The sequence below is a fragment of the Pelophylax lessonae genome, assembly GCF_965119305.1.
Source record: "Pelophylax lessonae genome assembly, chromosome: 4".
NCBI lineage: Eukaryota > Metazoa > Chordata > Amphibia > Anura > Ranidae > Pelophylax > Pelophylax lessonae.
In genome coordinates, this window is record NC_138771.1 from 81,611,709 (window position 1) to 81,632,211 (window position 20,503).

At 41.6% G+C, this 20,503-nt stretch overlaps 1 protein-coding gene across 4 annotated transcripts in view; it reads left to right on the plus strand.

Annotated features, from left to right (window-relative positions):
* Positions 1–18,326, plus strand: part of COPS2 (COP9 signalosome subunit 2) — an 84,646-nt gene extending 66,320 nt beyond the window's left edge. For all 4 annotated transcript variants that reach the window (XM_082254038.1, XM_082254040.1, XM_082254037.1 and 1 more), the window contains 6 exons: positions 2,617–2,795; positions 2,875–2,927; positions 5,444–5,541; positions 8,803–8,885; positions 14,473–14,531; positions 17,963–18,326. In XM_082254038.1, the coding sequence (XP_082110164.1) occupies positions 2,617–2,795; positions 2,875–2,927; positions 5,444–5,541; positions 8,803–8,885; positions 14,473–14,531; positions 17,963–18,107 (617 nt within the window). In that variant the 3' untranslated portion in view covers positions 18,108–18,326. The remainder of the gene's footprint in view (positions 1–2,616; positions 2,796–2,874; positions 2,928–5,443; positions 5,542–8,802; positions 8,886–14,472; positions 14,532–17,962) is intronic.
* Positions 18,327–20,503: the final 2,177 nt, after the last annotated feature.

Genomic DNA, 20,503 nt, shown 5'->3' on the forward strand with positions numbered 1-20,503 from the left:
AAAAGAATGGCAAGCTAATACAATACATAGAATCCGCAGGCAGAAAAGTGACCACTAGACCCCAGGGTGGTCTAGTGGTCACTGTCTTCCATCCTACTCTACAGTCGCTGGCTTTGACGGTTTGGCTGAACGCCATGTGCTGAAGGATGGAGGTTTGTCTGATTTGGTGATTCCTATGCTGTTGAAAGCTAGGAAATCTACTTCTAGAAAGATTTCCTGCTGTACGTGGAAGACGTACATTGCATGGTGTGAGTCTCTTGGGGTTCATCCTCGCTCCTTCTCGGTGGATCGGATCTTAACCTTCCTTCAACAGGGGGTTGAACAGCAATTGGCCTTGAGTACCATCAAGGGGCAGGTATCGGCTTTGGCGGTTTTTTTCCAACGACCTTTGGCCACACTCTTCCTGATGCGTATCTTTTTTCATGTGTTTGACATTTGGTTCCTTCGTTGCGGGCTCCGTTGCCGCCCTGGGATCTTAATTTGGTGCTTTCAGCTCTACAGAAGCCTCCCTTTGAAAATTTTCGGGAGCTTTTCCTGCTTTTACTGTCCCAGAAGGTGGCCTTTTTTAGTGGCTTTCACCTCAGCGCGCAGGGTGTCGGAACTGGTGACGTTATCCTGTGGTTCACCTTATGGTGATTCACAAGGATAAGGTGGTGCTTCGCCCCTGTCCGTCATTCCTTCCTAAGGTAGTCTCTGACTTTCATTTGACTGAAGACATTGTGTTGTCTTCCATGTGTCCCAGGCCTAAACATCCGAAGGAAATTGCCTTGCATGCCTTGGATGTGGTCCAGGCAATTAGGGTGTAAATGGCAGCTACAGAGTCTTTTGCAAAGTCAGACTATTGTGCTCATGAACGGACCTCACAAAGGGTTGTCCGCTTCCTCTGTGACTATTTCCAGATGGATCAGACAGATGGTGGTTCAGGCCTAATCTCTCAAGGGTCAGGTTCCTCCTTTACCTGCCAAGGTGCACTCTATTAGGATGCCTAGTGCCTCCTGAGCTTTCCGTCGTCATGCGTCAGTGACGCAGGCTTGCTTGGCGGCCACCTAGTCATCGTTGCACACTTTTACAAAGTTTTTATAAAGTGGATGTGTTGGCATCTGCGGATGCTTTTTTTGGCCGCAAGGCTTTGCAGGCTGCTGTTTAGAGGACCTGGTCCTCTTTGAGGGTGTATTGTTTTTCAGGTGAGCTCCAGTTGTTTATCATAGAGCTCTGTTACCTGATTGACTATGGTTAGCCTCGGGAATTTTTTTCGGATGTTTTTCCTACCCCTCATGTTTAACATTGCTTTGGGACATCTCAATGGTTAAGAAGAATCAGGAGCTGTGTCTGTCGATTGACGAAAGAGAAAATTTAATTTTTGACTTGCCTTAAAATCCATTTCTCTGATGTTCATTGACGGACACAGCACCCACCATTCTGTGGAGTTGGCTTTCTTCTGACACTGCTTGTAACAAAACTGAGTACTGAGAGTGGATGTATACCCCCTGGGACTGCCCATAGGCATAGTCAAGCGTTTTCCTGCCTAGTGTCCTCATCCTGTAGGGGGCAGTATAATCCAATGGTTAAGAAGAATCAGGAGCTGTGTCCGTCAATTAACATCAGAGAAATGGATTTTACGGTAAGTCAAAAATCCCATTTTAATTTTTTTCCTTTTTTCTTCTTTTTACTTTTGTTTTTCCTTTTTATTTAAAAAATAAATAAATAAAAAAGTTGCTCTGTATGGTGACATTTTTATGAATTTATTCATACAGATTTATAAGTAACTGAAGTATTACATTGTGGATCAGATGTCCTTGTACCCTTTTATCCCATTTATATGATTTTGTCCTCGTAGGTAGTCTAGCTGTGGAAAGGCTCCATTGATTGTGTTGCACTTTTTTTAACCCCGAGTAAATTGCTTGGGTCTTGCAAGGGATTTCTGTAGCATGCATTTCTTTGCCTTCCTCTTGTGCCATTGAGCCTCCATAATAAATGTGTGCACACAATACCCTTTTCTGTGCTCTATAAAGCTAATGATGTATCATGTGGAACAGCACGTTGTCTATGACGTAAATGTCATGTTTTCTGTGTATCTTCTACCTACTGAAGGAAATGACTCAGCTTTTTATTGTGGTATAAGGCTATTTTTGGAAAATGCATTGCCTACATGTATTGTATATCACATTTTCCAACTTAACAGTCAATGAATAACACCTGCGGTGCTGGATAACTAAACTTTGGATAATGATGGAATGCAAATGAATTTGCAAATTGGTTTTTGTTTCAAATGGATAGAGATAACTCAATGCATTTTTTGGCACACTTTGTCTTAATATTGAAGATGATATTGGTTATCAAGTATATTCTCTTAATAGTGTTAGAAATTTGCATGACCTCCTTCTAAATTAGCGTATGCCTGGTTGCCTTTGGCTTCAATACTTTTGGTCTCTGACCTATCACAAATATGCAGGAACACTTCACCTCATTTGATACAAATTGTGACCTCAATCCCATTTCTGCAGAGCAGTGATTGGTCATTGTGGTCATCAATTTGATAAGAAGCATTGATCCTGCATTCCACAGACCAAAAAGAACGATCCGCTTATTTAATGTTTTCTTGTTTTACTATTTCAGAATGCGGAGGAAAGATGCACTTAAGAGAAGGAGAGTTTGAAAAAGCTCACACAGATTTTTTCGAAGCATTTAAAAACTATGATGAATCTGGGAGCCCGAGGAGAACAACGTGTTTGAAATACCTGGTCCTAGCTAACATGCTCATGAAGTCTGGAATAAACCCTTTCGACTCTCAGGAGGTATGGATGCCTCTGTAGATTTTGTAGATGTACTGCCATTTATCTGTTGGATTTATTAAAATATTGTTTTACCTTCCAGGCAAAACCTTACAAAAATGATCCAGAAATTCTAGCAATGACAAATTTAGTAAGGTAAGTCATAATGTAATCTGTTCTGTTGATTATATAGTTCTAGGAAAAGCCACCAATCTTAAAGTGATTGATTGTAAAGTCTTGTTATTTTAATAGACAAAAAAAACTAACAAACATGTTATACTTACATGCTCTGTGTAGTGGTTTTGCACAGGGCAGCCTGGATCCTCCTGTTCTCGGGTCCCTGGCTGGAGATCCTGGCCCCTCCCTCCTGTTGAGTGCCCGACAGCAAGCAGCTGTTCGGTTCTGCCCCCCTCTCTCTCCTGATTGGTTTACTGAGTTTGATCGACAGCAGGGGGAGCCAAGGGCATAGCTGCTGTGTTTTAGCCAATTAGGAGAGAGAGTCCCATACAGCTGAGGCACTCGTGGACATCGCTGGATAGAGAGGGTCCTCAGGTAAGTATTAGGGGGGCTGGGGGGAGCTGCTGCACACAGAAGGCTTTTTATCTTAATGCATAGTATGCATTAGGCTAAAAAAACCTTCTGACTTTACAACCCCTTTAACATTTCACTCACTAAGGTTTAAAGTAGATTCTTTTTCAGATAAACACTTTGTATCTGTAATTATATAAAATGTTATTCATCTATTAATCTGTCAGCCTAAAGCGATGAAGCCTTCTTAAAGGGGAAGTCCACACTATCAGTTAAATCTACGATCTAAGACATACCTATCTAGCCCTGTGAAGAAGAAATCATTATACATACCTTTTCTGAAGCCGTTCCGGTCTGACCCAATGCTAAACTGTCAGCGCCGGCTTCGCTGGGGAGGCGGGTGCAGAAGAGGCAGCCAACAATGGAATCCCCATATTAAGTCTATGGGTGACGTCCCTTCCCATTCATTTCCCAGTCATTGTCGGCTGTCTCCTCTGCAGAGCTTCCGCCGCTGGAGGCCGAACCAGAGCTGCTTTTAAAAAGGTATGTATACCAATTTCTTCTTTACAGGGTTATCTAGGTTAGTCCTAGACTGTGGATGCCTGTAGATTTAGAGATTTTAGTGTTAGGGTGGACTTGTATAGCGGTGTTGGATCACTTTTCAAAAATTTTCTGACTTGCTGCTTTGAGGCGAAGTGTCGACTTCTGAATGTAGCTCTCTGTTTTAAACACAGTTGTGGCGCAGTTCTATTCACGTGAATGGGTTGTGTTTGTTGGTGGTACTGTATGGCAAACGCAACAGGTTGTAAAAATGTTACTGCCCCACATTATGTCCTTACATGGCTGCAGGCCAGGTTAAATTGTGACTTGTGGGGTGGTAAAACAGTAACTCACCCACCTATTGTTACTACCCCTCGTACACCGTTGTGAAGAAAGCCTAAAGTAGGACATTTTTATGACCTATAGTAATTTATTCATATTCTTTGTTCTTAAAGAATTCCAGGCATGGTATATTTTTACAAAGTTACTGTATATACCAGGGATCTCCAAACTACGGCCCTCCAGCTGTTGCAGAACTACACATCCCATGAGGCATTGTAAAACTGACATTCACAGACAGGACTAGGCATGATGGGAATTGTAGTTCTTTAGCAACTGGAAGGCCATAGTTTGGAGACCCCTGGTATATTCCATACCTTGTCAAAATAGACACCACTACTTCAGTGATCTCCATTTGCTTACGGGTCCCATGCAGAGTGGCCGGCCTGATACTTTGTGAATACAGGAGGTTAGCTGCTCAACACTGGAACCATTCCGAAAATGCATTGCAAGTTCTGAATTAATACAAAGCGTTCTGTGATTGGATGAGGTAGAGAGAGAGGCAGTGATATTCGCACTCCACCCTGTCCATTCAGACAATGCTTTGCTCTTAACTTAGAAATGCTATGCAAAAACAGACTTCATGGCACCGTGCATTTGCACGTTTTATAAATTGTTACTAACATTTTAGAGGTGCTGTTTAGTGTAACTTTTTCATCCCCTTCTCAGACTCTGTGAATCCCTGATTCTAGTCCGTATGGGTCCTAGGTCAAAGATGTCAGAACACCGAAGAAGAAGAAGAAAAGTAGTACATGTTTTATACTTCCTGCATTCACTGTGCATTGCCACTATCCCAGAGACTTGTGTGTACTGTGAAGGTTTATTAAAGCGGAGCTACAAAAACTGTGGCTGCTGACTTTTAATAAACATACACTTACCTGTCCTAGGATCCAGCGGTGTGCTCACCTAAGCCTTTCCTTTCCTCAATCTTCTGTCCCCGGCATCTCAACTGTGGGCACCCAGTGCCCAGTGCGCATGCGTGAGCTGTGCTGCACATTGTGAATGGTCCCGCAGTCTTCTGGAACCTGTGACATGTGAACCTGTGACATGTCCCAAAAGACTGTGAGGAAGGAGGGGGAGAGGAGAACTTCCTGTCAAAACCAGGTACCCGCTTCCCCAAAAAAGTGCCATTTGGTGCAGTGCTTTTTGGTGGAGGTCTGCTTTAATCCAGAGTCATAACATGACTGAAAAACCTTTCCTAATCTTATTCCAATAAATTGTTTTTAATTGTTTAACAAATCTGTCTGTTCTGTCTTTTAATAAAGTGCCTATCAGAATAATGACATCACCGAGTTTGAGAAGATTCTGAAAACAAATCACAGCAACATCATGGATGATCCCTTCATAAGGGAACACATTGAAGGTACCTAAACCTTACAATGTAATGTTATGTGTGTTTTGTAACTGTGAATCTGTATGTTGTGTAAGTTATAAGTATGCCCAATAGAGGGAGATCTGGTCAATATCTTTTGTGCAGTAAAAACAAAAGGATTGCGGCATTCTTTGAGTTTTGTCCTCGTAACTGATGAATGCCAAGCTTTTTTAACCACTTAAGCCCCAGCCCTATTTCGGACACTTTTTGTTTACAAGTTAAAAGCAGTATTTTTTTCCTAGAAAACTACTTAGAACCCCCAAACATTATGTATATTTTTTTAGCAAAGACTCTGGAGATTAAAATGTCGGTCATTGCAAAACTTTTTGTCAAGCGGTATTTGCGCAGCGGTCTTTAAAACGCCATTTTTTTGGAAAAAAATTGAAAAATCACATTTCACTGCATTTAAAAAACACTAAACAGTGAAGTTAGCCCATTTTTTTTGTATATTGTGAAAGATGATGTCACGCCGAGTAAATAGATACCCAACATGTTACGGTTTAAAATTGCGCCCCCCGTGGGATGGCGACAAACTACGGTCAATAGAGATCTCAATCTGCGACGCTTTAAATTTATTTAACGGTTACCAGTTTAGAGGTAGAGTGTAGCTCTTTTTTTTAAATTATTGCGCACGCTCTGGCGATCGCGGCGATACCTCACATGTGGGGTTTGAACAGCGATTTCATTCGCGGCTCGACTTGCGTATACGGTTTTTTTTTGTGCGCGAGCTAACGGTGACGGGGGCGGCGAAATTTTTTTTTTTTTTTTTTTCCTATTTATTTTTTATTTTTTTTAAACTTTATTACAGGTTTTTTAAAAAAAAAAAAAATCTGATCACTTTTATTGCTGTCACAAGCAATGTAAACATCCCTTGTGACAGCAATATGTGTGACAGGTACACTTTATGGAGGGATCGAGGGTCTAAAAGACCCTAGACCCCTCCACTACACTTCCCTGTATGCAAAACGCCGAAAACGGCATTTTTGCATACAGCCGTTTTTTAAATTTGCCGCCTTTTGCAGCACAGTAACCCGGAAGTGACGTCATGGACGCCGCCTCCGGGTTAGGTCATCTTAGCCCCGATCGATGCCGTTTCCGGCATTCATCGGGACTCCATCCAGCCGGCGGACGTGGGACGGGAGCCCCGGGCAAAGCCACGGAAGGCGGCGGGAGGGGGGGGGACGTCCCCTCCCGCCCCCCCGGGTAACGATCGAGCGGCTCCCGAGCCGCATCGGTCGTTACCGACGGAAAGCCGACCGTCGGCTTCAAACCACGGTAACGGGATGATGCCTCTAACTAGAGGCATCATCCCGGTATAAACCCGCGAAGTGTACCGACGTATCGGTACGTTGATATGCGGTAAGTGGTTAAACCCAACTCCACTTTATACAATTTACAAATAAATTGGTGGCCCATCCAACTTAAAGTGTTATTAAACCCAGGACCCTGCCTTCACTATATCTGGTCTCCCACAGTACACAGAATGTGGAAATGCAATTATTTTAGTAAATATAAACTGATAATTACCTTTTCTCATCAGCAGTAAAGAGCAGTCTTGTGGCTGGTATCAGTGTTTGGTTAAAGCTTGTAGGAGGAGTTTTTGTTCTCCTCTGACTGTCCTATGAGGCTGCAAGACCCCTGACTGTCCTATGAGGCTGCAGGACCCCTGACCCTCTGTCTGGGCAGGGCTGATTGGCCCTGTGTCGATCACATGCACATGCAAAAAAAAAAAAAATCTTTAGCAGTACACACTAAGCAAGTGCAGCCTGTCCCCAAGGCTCTGTTCTATTGGGAGATAGGTTGTGGACAGTGGAAGAAGGGGAGGATTATAGAAGACAGGATCAAATGGCCTTTTTACCTAATGTGCTGGATTACCCCTTAGGTTCCACAAGCATGCTTTGCTGCATATATACACCGATTTTACTAGTGTGGGTTTAATAACACTTTATTAACAAATAAACAGTTCATGATTGCAATACTCACCTCTTCTCCAGCACTGTCCCCCGCAAATTAATCTGTCTATAATCAAGGGACGCCTCGCCAAATGTGTACTTTTATAATGATATGAATAAAAGCCCTTACATGAAGTCAGCACTACTCTCTGCATAACTTGAGGACCACATAGTGCTAGAGAAGAGGGCTGTGTGCATCATATGACCGGTCTGAAGACCCCTAGAAAAGATAAGTGTATATAAAATGGGTGAGAAGAGCGCTCTGGAGGTGGAAGTGGAGAGTAAACCAGTATATTGTCTATTCATGAACAATTTATGCTGACCCTACTACACATGCACATACCAGCCTGTACCCTACACGTTGGGGCAGAGGAAAATGTAACCACTACCAGGAGCTTGCACAAGGCTGCTCAGTCTCTCCCTATGTGACATAGCTGGGTGTCTGAGTAGCCAGTTGACCAATTACTGATCACCAGTGCTGTCACTTGTCACTGTGCACCATATAACCCCCTATAACTGGAAAGAAGAGTATATTCTACGCTCCAGGTAGCCCAGTGTAAGAGGAGATGAGCATTTGTTGCTAGTTGGTCCAACTTTAAAGTTAACCTCCTTGTTTTGCCATGCATGGGCAAGGCATTACAGGTTCACTTTAAAAGAGGTATGGCCAAAGGTTTTTTGGCCACACTTCTCTTTTGTCACAGGAGTATTTTTGCTTGTGATCTCCTGTGACCCAGAATCAGCCAACAGCGAGCTAAAGCCTGCTGTCAGCTGACATCACAGAGTCTGTCCAGGCTTTAGATGGACCCAACCATATAGTTGGGATCGCGTAGTGCTGGATCAAGATCAAGTCTCAGATAAGTATTTAAGAGGGGACAGGGGGTAACTTCACAAAAAAGGTTTTTTACTTTTATGAAGGGGTTGCATTGAAATAAAAAAAAAAAAAAACTTTAGCCTTTTCAAGCACATTAAATAAAGTGTATGTATGTCCAACAAAAACATGGCTAATGGCTGGTCTTCCACTTTAAAGGATGAGATATACAAAGTTGATTTTTTTTTTTCCTACCTGGTTTTACTGTAAAATGTCTGTTGTTGTAGGTAATGGTATAACCCCCTGGAATCTGGAATTATTTGAATTGTGAATATCTATTGCTAAATGTACCTCTTTACTAAATAATGGTTTTCCACAGATTCCATTAACTCTTTCATCATAAGAATTTTTTCACCTAAGTACCATCTTTGTTTACTAAGCTTTTACATTGGTATTCTTTATCTGATGCATATTTTTTTGGTTGTTTTGCAGAGCTTTTAAGGAACATCAGAACACAAGTGCTTATAAAATTAATTAAGCCTTACACCAGAATACATATTCCTTTTATTTCGAAGGTAAGCGCTTTCATTTACTTCGTTTTTACACAAACGTGTGTTTATGTTCAGATAATTTTTAAGACCTGATTTGTAGCTATGATGGTGGTATTACGTTGGTTTGCAAATCTCAACATTATGTACCCTTTTATTATCTATTTTCTTGTCTCCATAGTCCTTTATTTTATTTTTTTTTTCTCTCTTCCTTTTGGTCAGTGTGTTTGAGTTGGAGTAGATGAAATAGAATGGTTGATATGCCCTAGACTACCGATCATTTATATGATTATTATTGAAGTAGCAAGACAATTTTAAAGAATAGAAATGGAAGGGAACCTTGATTTCTCTTTCGATCATTGACAGACACAGCTCCTGATTCTTCTTACCCATTGGGTTATACTGGCCCCTACAGGAGTAGGACACTAGCCAGGAAAAAGCTTGTCTATGCCTATGGGCAGTCCCAGAGGGTATACACTAGGGATCGACCGATTATCGGCAAAGCCGATATATTGAGGGCCGATATGCACTTTCCCCGATATATCGGAATCGGCCCCTAAGGTTACCAATTTTGCAGATATTTCGGTAAACTGCTTGTACTGGAGTGATGCCTGCAGCTAGAAGCATCACCCAGGTACCGGCGTCCATAGCCGACGGTCTGCTGTTTTGTAATTACAAGCGATGTGGCTGAGAAGCCGCTCGGCTGTTATTACAAGGAGCGGGAGGGGACGGCCCCCCCCTCTCGCCGCCTTCCGCCATCCTACCTTCACGTCCACCGAAGAACCGATCAAAGCTGCTTTCGGCTCTGATCGGGTCTCCATATAAAAACCCGGAAGTGATGTCATGACATCACTTCAGGGTACTCTGCACCAAATTAAAAAAAAAAAAACAGCATTCAAAACAGCCAAACTTGGCGTTTTGAATGCTCTTAAGTGCATAGGAGGGGTTTGGGGGTCTTTTAGACTCCCAGATCCCTCCACTTGAGAACCTGTGTTTTAAAAAAAAAAAAAAATTTAAATGTCGGAACGATATGCAATTACCAAAATATCGGTATCGGCAATAAAAAAAACTCAGTAGATCACTAGTATACACCCACTTTTAGCTATAGGCACTTCATTGTTTTCTGCCTACTCAGCCGTAAGGACGTAGTTCCTTACCCAGATCCCTCCGTAAAGAGCACCTGTCACTGCCCATTACTGTCACAAGGGATGTTTACATTCCTTGTAACATCAAAAAAAGTGATCACAAAAAAAAAATTAATTGGGTAGTGTAAAAATAAAATTAAGAAAAAAAAAATTCAAAGCCACCCGTCCCTCCGTGCTCACACGCAGAAGCGAACGCATACGCAAGTCATGCCCACATATGTAAACGGTGTTTAAACCACACATGTGAGGTATCGCCGTGATCGTTACAGCAATAATTATAGCACAAGACCTCTGTAACTCTAAACAGGTAACCGTTAAAAATAGGCGACGCTTTAAAAAACTTTAAGTACCGAAGTTTGTCGCTATTCCACAAGTGCGCAATTTTAAACCATGACTTGTTCGGTATCTACTCGATGTAACATCATCTTTCACATTATACTAAAAAATTGGGCTACCTTACGGTTTTTTTTTTTTTTTTTTTCTAAATTCATAAAAGTGTTTTTCTTCCCAAAAAATTGCATTTGAAAGACCGCTGTGCAAATACCGTGTAACATAAAATATTGCAACGTTCACCATTTTATTCTCTAGGGTCTCTGCTAAAATATTTATATATATATATATATATATATAATGTTTGAGGGTTCTAAGTAATTTTCTAGCAAAAAATACTGATTTTAACTTGTAAGCAACAAGTGTCAGAAAAAGGCTAAGGCTCCAAGGGGTTAAACACAGAGCTTATTCCTGTTAACCACAGGGCTGTGTTATGTGATACTGATATGCACACCCAGGACACAGCTTATATTATCAGCATAAGGTAAGGCCGTTGGCAGAGCAGCAACTATCAGACTTCAGGTTACTTCTAGGCCTCGTTCACACCATACATGCAGAAAAACGGATGGAGAGAACAGAGAGATTTCACTTGAAGAGACACTAGTTTACATCAGTTTTCATGCATGTTTCAGTGAGTTTAATAACATGTTGCAGATTCCTGCGCAGAAAAAATCTGCATGTGATACTAGTGTTGTGGTGTGAACAGTGCACATAGAGAACAGTTGTTTTCCTTTGTGCTTTTGCAGAACGTGTGCACAAAAACTGACCTCTCTGCACATGGTGATAATGAGGCCTAAGACTTTAACTCTTAGGGCCCTAATTTATCCTAGGACAGAATAAGGGCCTGTGTCGATGGATTGGATCTCCCTAAATTATCTCTAAACTTTGGAAGGCCGTAAGAACATGCAACTGCTTACGGATCATTCTGTAGAGTGGAACAAACATGCATTTTGTTTTTGCCATGGGCAGACAAGTCTGTCTCCAGCCTTCTCAAGGGGAACTTACTAAAGTTTTGAAAGGATGGGAGCACCACACCTGCTTGTATTGTATAGTTCTTTGAAAGATTTTATTTTGCAAAGGACTATACATGCTGATGTGACACTCCCATCCTTTCAAAACTTTAGAGAACTCCTCCAGGGGTCCAGCAGGACCCCATAGTTGCTAGTGAAGCACAAAGATTCTCAGGTGAAGCTGGTTAAGTTTTTCTTAGATTGGTCATCCAAGGCAGGGTACCCCAAACTTTATAAACAAAGTGCTCAGTTTATTGCCCTTCAGAATATAGGAGGACCGGACCGTGGCCAGTGGTAGTAGAAAATGCTTGGGGCTTGGTAATCAGTAAAAGTAAAACCAAATTACATAGTGCTTGTGGTCAATAGGAGGAATAGTGCCCCATCATAAGTATTATTGGGAGGAATAGTGCCCCATCTTTGGTGTCAGCGGGAAAGATACTGCCCCATTATTGGTGTCAGTGGAAAAATAGTGCCCCATTGTTGGTGTCAGTGGAAAAAATAGTTCCCCATTATTGGTGCCAGTGGAAGGAACAGTGCCCCATTGCTGGTGTCAGTAGAAGGAATAGTGCCCCATCTTTGGTGTCAGTGGAAAATTAGCATCCCATTATTGGTGTCAATGGGAGGTTTAGTGCCCCATCTTTGGTGTCAGTGGGAGGAATAGCGCTCCATCTTTGGTGTCAGTGGAAGGCATTATGCCCAATCTTTGGTCTCAGTGGAAGGCATTATGCCCCATCTTTGGTATCAGTGGGAGGAAATATGCCCCATTGTTTGTGTTAGTAGAGGGAAAAGGGTCCCGCTGTTAGTGTCAATAGAGTGGTGCCTCATTGTTGGTGTCAGTAGAAGGATTAATGCCTCATATCCATGAAAGGAAAAGTGCTCCCAGGGCCAGATAAAGGCAGGCAAAGGCCCACAGGCCACAGTTTGGAGACCACTCATCCAGGAGATGTCTGTAGCAGCTGCAGAGTACCCATAGACACGCCATTGTCTGCAGCTTAGGCCAGACAGCAACAGTCATCTTGTGTCTTTTGGTTTGGTTCACACAGTTTATGCTTTGCATTCGGCATAAGTTTGTGAAGCATTTTTTTGTGGATATGGAAGACTACTTAAAGCGGAGGTTCCTCAAAAAGGGGAAGCTCCTCTTGTTTGCAGCCCCCCCCCCCCTGCCACATTTGGAACTTTTTGGGGGGGAGTGGCTACCTGGTTTTGACAGGTACCCGCTCCCACTTTCGGGTAAAATCACGATCTGTGACATTTCTGGCCCCTCCTTCTTTCCTCCTGCTGCCTTCTGGGACAAACATGGGTCCTAGAAGACAGTGGGATCATTCAGAAAGCGCAGCGTGGCTCGTGCATGCTCAGTAGAAAACTGAAGTTGGAAGGCTTTGCTGCCGGTTTCCCTTGCTGACAATGCTGGCACCTACACCTGAAGCCAATTGACGAATCTGCTTGGGGTGCCGACATTGCAGGATCCCTGGACAGGTAAATGTCCTTCTATTAAAAGTCAGCAGCTACAGTATATGTAGCTGCTGGCTTTTTATTTATTTTTTAACAGACTGGAGCTTTTAAAGTTTTAAAGGCTAGAAGTTCATGGTTTGGAAAAAAAAAAAAAATATGCAAATCTTTTTAAAGGTAAAAAAAAACTACATTTATTTATTTTATTTTATTGTATTTTTTTCTAAGGAGCCTGCAGAGCATTGCACCCCTGATCAGCAGATGACAGGTGCAATGTTTGGCTCCTGCTGACTCAGGATGACTGTCTGCCCATACCTCCAATATTGGTACAGTAGGCAGTTACTTGAGAGCAGGAAGATCATTGAACTACGAGGACAATCACCAGCGGTACCATAAATAATTATAAAAAGGATAGTTCCATAGTAACTTTTTAGTTGGGTTGGGAGAGTGTCTTCTGTGTTCTTACATGTGAGTTCCTGTTCTGTTTTTATTTCAAGTAGATATCTCCTTTAAATGATGTATCACCTATATATAGCTATCTTACCCTAGCCTTGGCCTGTCCTCTGTTTTATCTGCTTATTCCATTGTAAAGAATGCCAACAGTTATGCCGTTAAGAGGAAATAAACAATACGTGTTAATATATTTGACAGCTTTCTTGTTCTGTATTTAGAAATGCAATTGCTCTGCGTCATGTTGCTTTGAGTTACTTATTAAACCATCAAATAAAAGAATGACAAGGTGTCTATATTCTGCATTCTTTTTATGGCTTTGCACATTGCAACACACAAGTACGATATGGGTTTCATTATTTCAGCTGAGATATGAGGCTTTTCCTTTATGCAGTCATGTGCTTGACATTTATATCTTATCTAGGTGTTTTCACCTGTAGTGCATGGTCACCGGTGGGTGTGTTTTAGACAGTCTACTCAATTATAGCTTACAAAATGTTAAATCTCCTAAATAAGTAACCAGGGACGTCAGTCGCTTGATTCCTATGCCCTCAACCTATCAATCTCGAAATACCAGCTAGATAAAGAGAAGTATGGCCAAAGCTTTTTGGGCTATACTTCTCCTGTGGGTCACAGGAGTACATTTACTAAAGCCCACTGTTGGCTGACATCAGGGAGCCGCTCCAGACTCTGGAAGGATCCTGATGACAATGTAGGGATCCACCCAGCTGCCTAAGGTAGCCAGTTTTGCCGCCTCCCCATCCTGGCACTCCAGTGGAGTGGCAGAGCAAAAAGCAGGGACTGATGGCCACTGCTTTTTACTCAGAGCAGACCAGAGAACTGAGTGATCAGCTGTCATGTGAACGCTCAGTTCTTAGCCTTAGATCTGGCAGGGTACAGCTGCATCATCAGACCAGTGCTGCAGAAGGGAGGTGATTGGATGTATATGTTTTAATACACCCCAGACTCCTCCTTTTGTAAATACGCCTGATCTCTGACGCAAGTCATCTCATTGTTTTTTTTTTTTTTTCTCTCTTAAGCTTGATCACATGCGAAGCTACAAGGAAATGTCTGTAAAATATTTTCACTCTTTTAGTTCAAAGTTCACTCTAATTTTTTTTTTTTTACTTCCGCGTTACAGTAACTACCGTATGTCTATAAATAGTTTGTCATTTAAATGATCCTGTTGAAATGATTTAAGTAATGTCTGTCTTTTTTCTGTTTGTCTAGGAGCTTAACATAGATGTAGCCGATGTTGAGAGCCTGCTTGTTCAGTGCATACTGGATAAGTAAGTAATTTTATTTTTTTCACAAACTATTAATTTTATTATTCCTCTGTAATTGTCATTTGTATGGTGGTGTGTCCCAGCCTGATATGAATATCAATTGCTTCTGATACCTGCCATGTGTCCATCCAGGTCTTTACTAGCACAGCCTGTGTTGTAGCTTTACAGACCATGTCAAGGTACACATGGGCAGTAAATAGTGCGCTAATTCTTTTTCAAAGCAAGAAAAAAACTTGTTTCACTGCATAGAAATGTTGCTGTTTTTTTTTTCCGCTTATCTAGAATCGAAACTCTTACTGCTAAATGGTGGGGTTTGTACCAACTCAAGTCAAACAAACCAAAGAAAATTCCCAGCTCAACTCATGGACCAGCCTGCAAACAACCAAATTATCCTGTCTAACAGTATGCGTTAAACACAGGGGTTTAGTTTGCACACATTTGCAAATACATGCATAAGCTGCAGGGCCACTTCATGGCACCCAAGTATTATCTGCAGTCCTAACTCTGTACATTTAAGAACCTCCACAGTGGAAGCACATGCATAATAATGGATAAATAGAGGGCAGGTAAGCCTGGAGGAGCCCATCCCTCATTAAATCACAGGGGCACACTGGACACCCAGTATATAGCACAATGGCAGCAAAGGTGTCCAGTGCATCCCCTCCCCAGTATTCCAACAGTACAAACAAATGGCCACTGCCCCACCTATAACTGGCTTTCACAGCAAGAAACACAAGGAAGGGCAATGCATGTCAAACAAAACCAAAGCATATTCCCAACTCAACTCACAGACCAGCCTGCAAACAACCAAATTATCCTTTCTAAAAGTATGCGTTAAAAACAGGCGTTTAGTTTGCACACATTTGCAAATACATGCGAAAGCTGCAGAGCCACTTCATGGTATCCCAGTATTATCTGCAGTCCACTCCTAACTCATTTGGTAACTCATTGAGAGCCTCCACAGTGGAAGCACTTGCACAGTAATGGATAAATAGAGGGCAGGTAAGCCTGGAGGGAGCTCACCCCTCCTTAAAGACACAGGGGCGCACTGGACGCTCGGCAGTTTGTACCAACTTACCTCCCAGCTATTTAACATGACCGCTGAAAAGCAGCTCTGTGTAAAGAAAGTGACACTAAGGCTTCATTCATTTAGGTGCAAAGAGACCTGTACTTGCATGCAGAGGGTCACATTTTTTCACCTAGGGAATGTCAGGAGTTCCATGCAGCCACTGTATTAAACTCTGTAACAGCCTGAGAGATGCAACCACTGTATGAATCTTCCCACCCAATCCAGTGTTTACATCTTTACAGGATGGACACACCACTTTGGAGGCAGATTATGTCTCCAGAGCTGTGCATTTGTCCCTATACATATGTAAGCACTGACGTGCAGAATGACTCCTACAGCTAATGAGTCTCTCCAGCTGTCATTGATTTTGATAGACTGGGTGGAAGAAACATCTGTCATTCCCCATGTGAATAAACTAAACCCTCTGCACAGAGGTATGGGTCTATGCGCCTGTGCGAATGAGACTCTAAACATTTTAAAAAGCAGCGTTGCTTTGGTGTTAAAAAAAAACATGCAATTTTAGTTTGCTTCTCAAGTTAGGGTTTCATTACAGCAAGCCCCTTGGTGCTGCTCTCATGTGGCCTCATAATGGCTTAGTCGAAGTGTGAGTTGCTGGCTTCAAACTAATTGGCACAAAACCCTCCCATCCACAGAGGTTTTCCATATTTTTCTGAAAAGTTCAAAACCCCTTTAAATCATTGTCACAAGAATGTTTTTTCTCTTATATGAGAGGAATGACCGCTTGATCTGGGTATAATAACAAACATGTCATAATTACCTGCACAGAGCAGCCCCCGTCCTCTCCTCGGGTCCCCTGCCGGCACTCCTGACCCTTCCCTTCTGTTGAGTGCCCCCAGAGCAAGCCGCTTGCTATGGGGGACACCCAAGCATGCTAACTCCTGAGCTGCTGCTCTGCGTGTCCATTCACACACAGAGCAGCGGCTCGGCCCCCCTCTTCTCATTGGCTTGCTGGCTGTGATTGACAGTAGTGGGAGACAATGGCAAGGGAGAGTCCCTGGAAAGCAGAGGCTCTCAGGCACATAGTGGGATTGCGATTGGGACTCTAGTAAGTATTGGGGAGCTGCTGCACAGAGAGAGTTTTTTTAACCTTCATGTATAGAATGCAAGAAGGTAAAAAACCATGAGCCTTTAGAACCACTTTAATGATTGATCTTTCCTTTCTACCCATTCTTTAATAAAGCTGATATTCCATTAAATATAGCAAAAATTGTCCGATATGTCTAATTATTTTTATAATAAGCACAAGCTGGGACTAAACTTCTACTAGGACTGTAAAGCAGGAAGCTCTTGAAGATAACCTCACATAACTTCATATGCTCCCAGGAGCCCCAAACCCAAGGAATCTCAACTATGCAAACACCTGTAGACAACTACTTTCCAATTCCTGTAAGAGTTTCAGTAGACATGTAAAGAATTGTCGCCACTCCCAAACCTGTATAGAAATCCCTTGCTTCTGGGCCTCTGGGTGCTGAAGAAAAAAATGAAGCTTAATCATACTTCACAAACTCTGCAGACAAGCAAAAAGTTGTGCATTGGAGTTTAATTTAAAGAGAAGTAAAGTAAACATTAATGTGAACATCAACAAACTACATTACATTATGTGCAAAAGGTTTTACAAGTATTCTCAAGTGAACAATTTGTCCATGTGACATTTGAATAGGTATTTGTTACAGATTTCCAAGGTTATTCCCAGACTTAATTATGCACACTTTCAGGAATGCTTTATGCATTCTATGCGACCGTCTCGTATAAAGCCAAGAATGCACAGTTGTAGAATAGAATGGGGTAGTACATGACTAATGTTGGAGGAAAATATGTTGATGCACAAAATTCCCTATCAGAGTTGCCCACTAGTCCGCCAAGGATCTTTGTAATCTGTTTCCAATGTAGGAACTGAGGTCTATGTTGCATCTTTGGTGAAATGCAGTCATTTGCTATAGGCATATCTTGAAATGGCTTCCCAAACTCACCTTAAACTCACAAAGGTATAATTTGCAGATTGGTTGTGAAGGATAAGAGGGTTTAGTTCTGCTTTAAAGCAGAACTAAATCTATCAATTTAACCGTTTAGAAAAAAAAAAAAGTTACATTCAAGGCATGCTGTGAATGATAAATGTCGCATTTGCTTGTGCTCTCAACTGAACTGTGAAACCATTAAATGGCTGTTGTCATAACTGATCACACATACAGCGCCATGGTAACTGCAGACTAAAGATGGCCAAGATGGAAACTTCCTTTGCTGTAATGGATAGGAGGGTTTAGTTCTGCTTTTAAATGTCCATTATAGTTGAAGTTTCAGATGCCTGATTTCTCTTAAAATAATGTCATCCATTATTGTTTTCAAGCACCATCCATGGGCGAATTGATCAAGTAAACCAACTCCTGGAATTGGACCACCAGAAGAGAGGAGGAGCACGATACACTGCTTTAGATAAATGGACCAACCAACTAAATTCTCTCAACCAGGCTGTTGTCAGCAAGCTTGCCTAACAAGGAAGAAGTTGTTACTCAATAGATAAAGTACTTAAAGGCAACAGTGCAGTCATATAACCCTTAAAAAGAACTGTGGAATGGCAAAGATATACTGTTGGTTGCTGTGTGCCCTGAAAAAAAAAAAAAAAAGGAATTTTGACCGAAGCGCTTTTTGATCAGCTGGTATGTGTTTCACTGCTGCATTTGTCCCAAGAGAATATAGAAAAACAGCTTTAACCTCCAGAAGATAACCAAAATGTTACGGGAACTATGCTGTATTGTTGTCATCTTGTCCTGTAAAACGCAACACCTTAGTAAAGTTTGCCACAGGCAATTCAAGACCAGAGAGAAGATTTTGTCACAATTTTAAATATACACTGACACATTACTGTTGGTTCAATTTAAAAATTTTACCTGCAAAGAAAGAAAAAATGTTTCACAAAATACCTGCAATAACTTGAATGCATATCCTTCCCAACACTTCATTGTATAAACTGATCTGTTTGCTGCATTTTGCTAATCTGTGATCTATATATCTATATATATATATCTATATATATATATATATATATATATATATATATATATATATATATATATATATATATATATATATATATATAATGAGTGAAATTTGACCTGCAGTATAGTACATATTTAGAAGGCACCCTTTAATTACAGTGGCATAATGTCACTTAGGTTTCAAGCAGCAAAATAAACAGCTCAGCTCAGAATTACATCTCTTTCTGTGTGTTTCTTGTATTGTTAGGTAAAGCCAACAACGCACTCAAAAAAGGTTACACAACAGTCTTTTTTTCTTTACATTTATTCACGCTTTTGACTTGGTTTGTTTTTAATCGCGCTGATGGTGCACAACAAGTATGGATTCAGTATGTATATTATACTGACAATGAGTTGACCATGCAAGCAAGTGAATATATTGCCTTCTGTTCCTTAAAATGTTAACATTATTAATAGTTAATTGCAACATTCATCAGAGCTAACGCTAAGAAAGTTATTAGCACAGGTACCCTGGCTATCCGAGTTCTGTTCTTCTAATGCAGTGGTTCTCAACCTAGGGCCTCAGGACCCACTAACAGGCCAGGTTTGCAAGATAACTGAAATACATCACAGGTGATATATTTTGCTGCTCAGTGATTGCAGTATTCTAGTCTGCATCTCCCCAAGGTAATACTTAAAATCTGGCCTGTTAGTGGGTCCTGAGGACCGGAGTTGAGAACCACTGTTCTAATGTGTGACATGACTGGGAAGTGAAATTTAATTTGGTGAATTTATTTCCTTTTAAAGGGAAAGTCTATCTGTACACAATAACTGTATTGGATGGTTGTCTGTGAACATTTAAATACCAGTTTCCTCCTTTAGTCCCTCCATCACACTGTGCTTCTCCATTGTGGTGAGTTACTGCACTCACACCACTATGCAGTATTTCATGTGTTAACGTGTATTATATTAAACCCTGACTCCATGTTTTAGTGAACTTTAAATCGTCCATTTGGACCAAGCTGGTCCAAATGAACTATACCTTCACTTATATGCAGCAGTTGTCATTTCTCTATGAACTGTATATAGCCTTAGCTACATACAGTATACAGCTCTGCGTTCTGGCGGCAGGGCGGGGACTTCCGGCCCCACTTCCTGAACAAAATCAAGTCAAGCTGAGCACTGCTCTGCCATTCACAAGAAACTTTGTGTTTTATGAATGAATACAAGGCTTCCTCTGGTTGGCAGGGAGTGAGATTGAGACATCCTCTGCCCGCCTTTCTGCCTCCGCCAATCAGAGGAAGCCATGTATTCATAAAATACAAAGCTTCCTGTGAATGCCTGCACAACACTCAGTCCAACTCAAGTTCCAAAAGCAGGACAGGAAGTCCCACTGCTGGAACACAGTGCTTTATGCTACATACAGTTCTTAGAGCGTTGACAACCCTGCATGGTAAAAAAGGAAGTCATTCATTTTTGGCCATCTTAGTCCAAACGAGCTATTTAAAATGCAATAAAACATAGTTATTCTTTATGACAGCCTATTCATTTAGAATGGACTGCCAAAGCAAAGCAATGAAAAAAAATGGACCTTCACCATTTTTGCTTTTATGAGGAGCAAGGCTGTTTATTTAGCTGTCTTCTTGTTTTAAAGGCCCAGGTGCCTAGCACTAGTCTGGTGCACCGAGAGTGACAGTGGCTCCAGAGGGCTTTATTTTGGGTGAACCACCAGCTCTTAGTGAGTAATGCAGTTCAACACTAAGCCCCAAAGTCGAAGCCTCTGTTGCAGAGCAGCATATACACAATGGGGTGGATTTACTAAAACTGGAGAGTGGAAAATCTGGTGCAACTCTGCATATAAACTTATCCGCTTTTTAAGTTTTTTATTTTTGGCAAAGCTCAATTGAACAAGC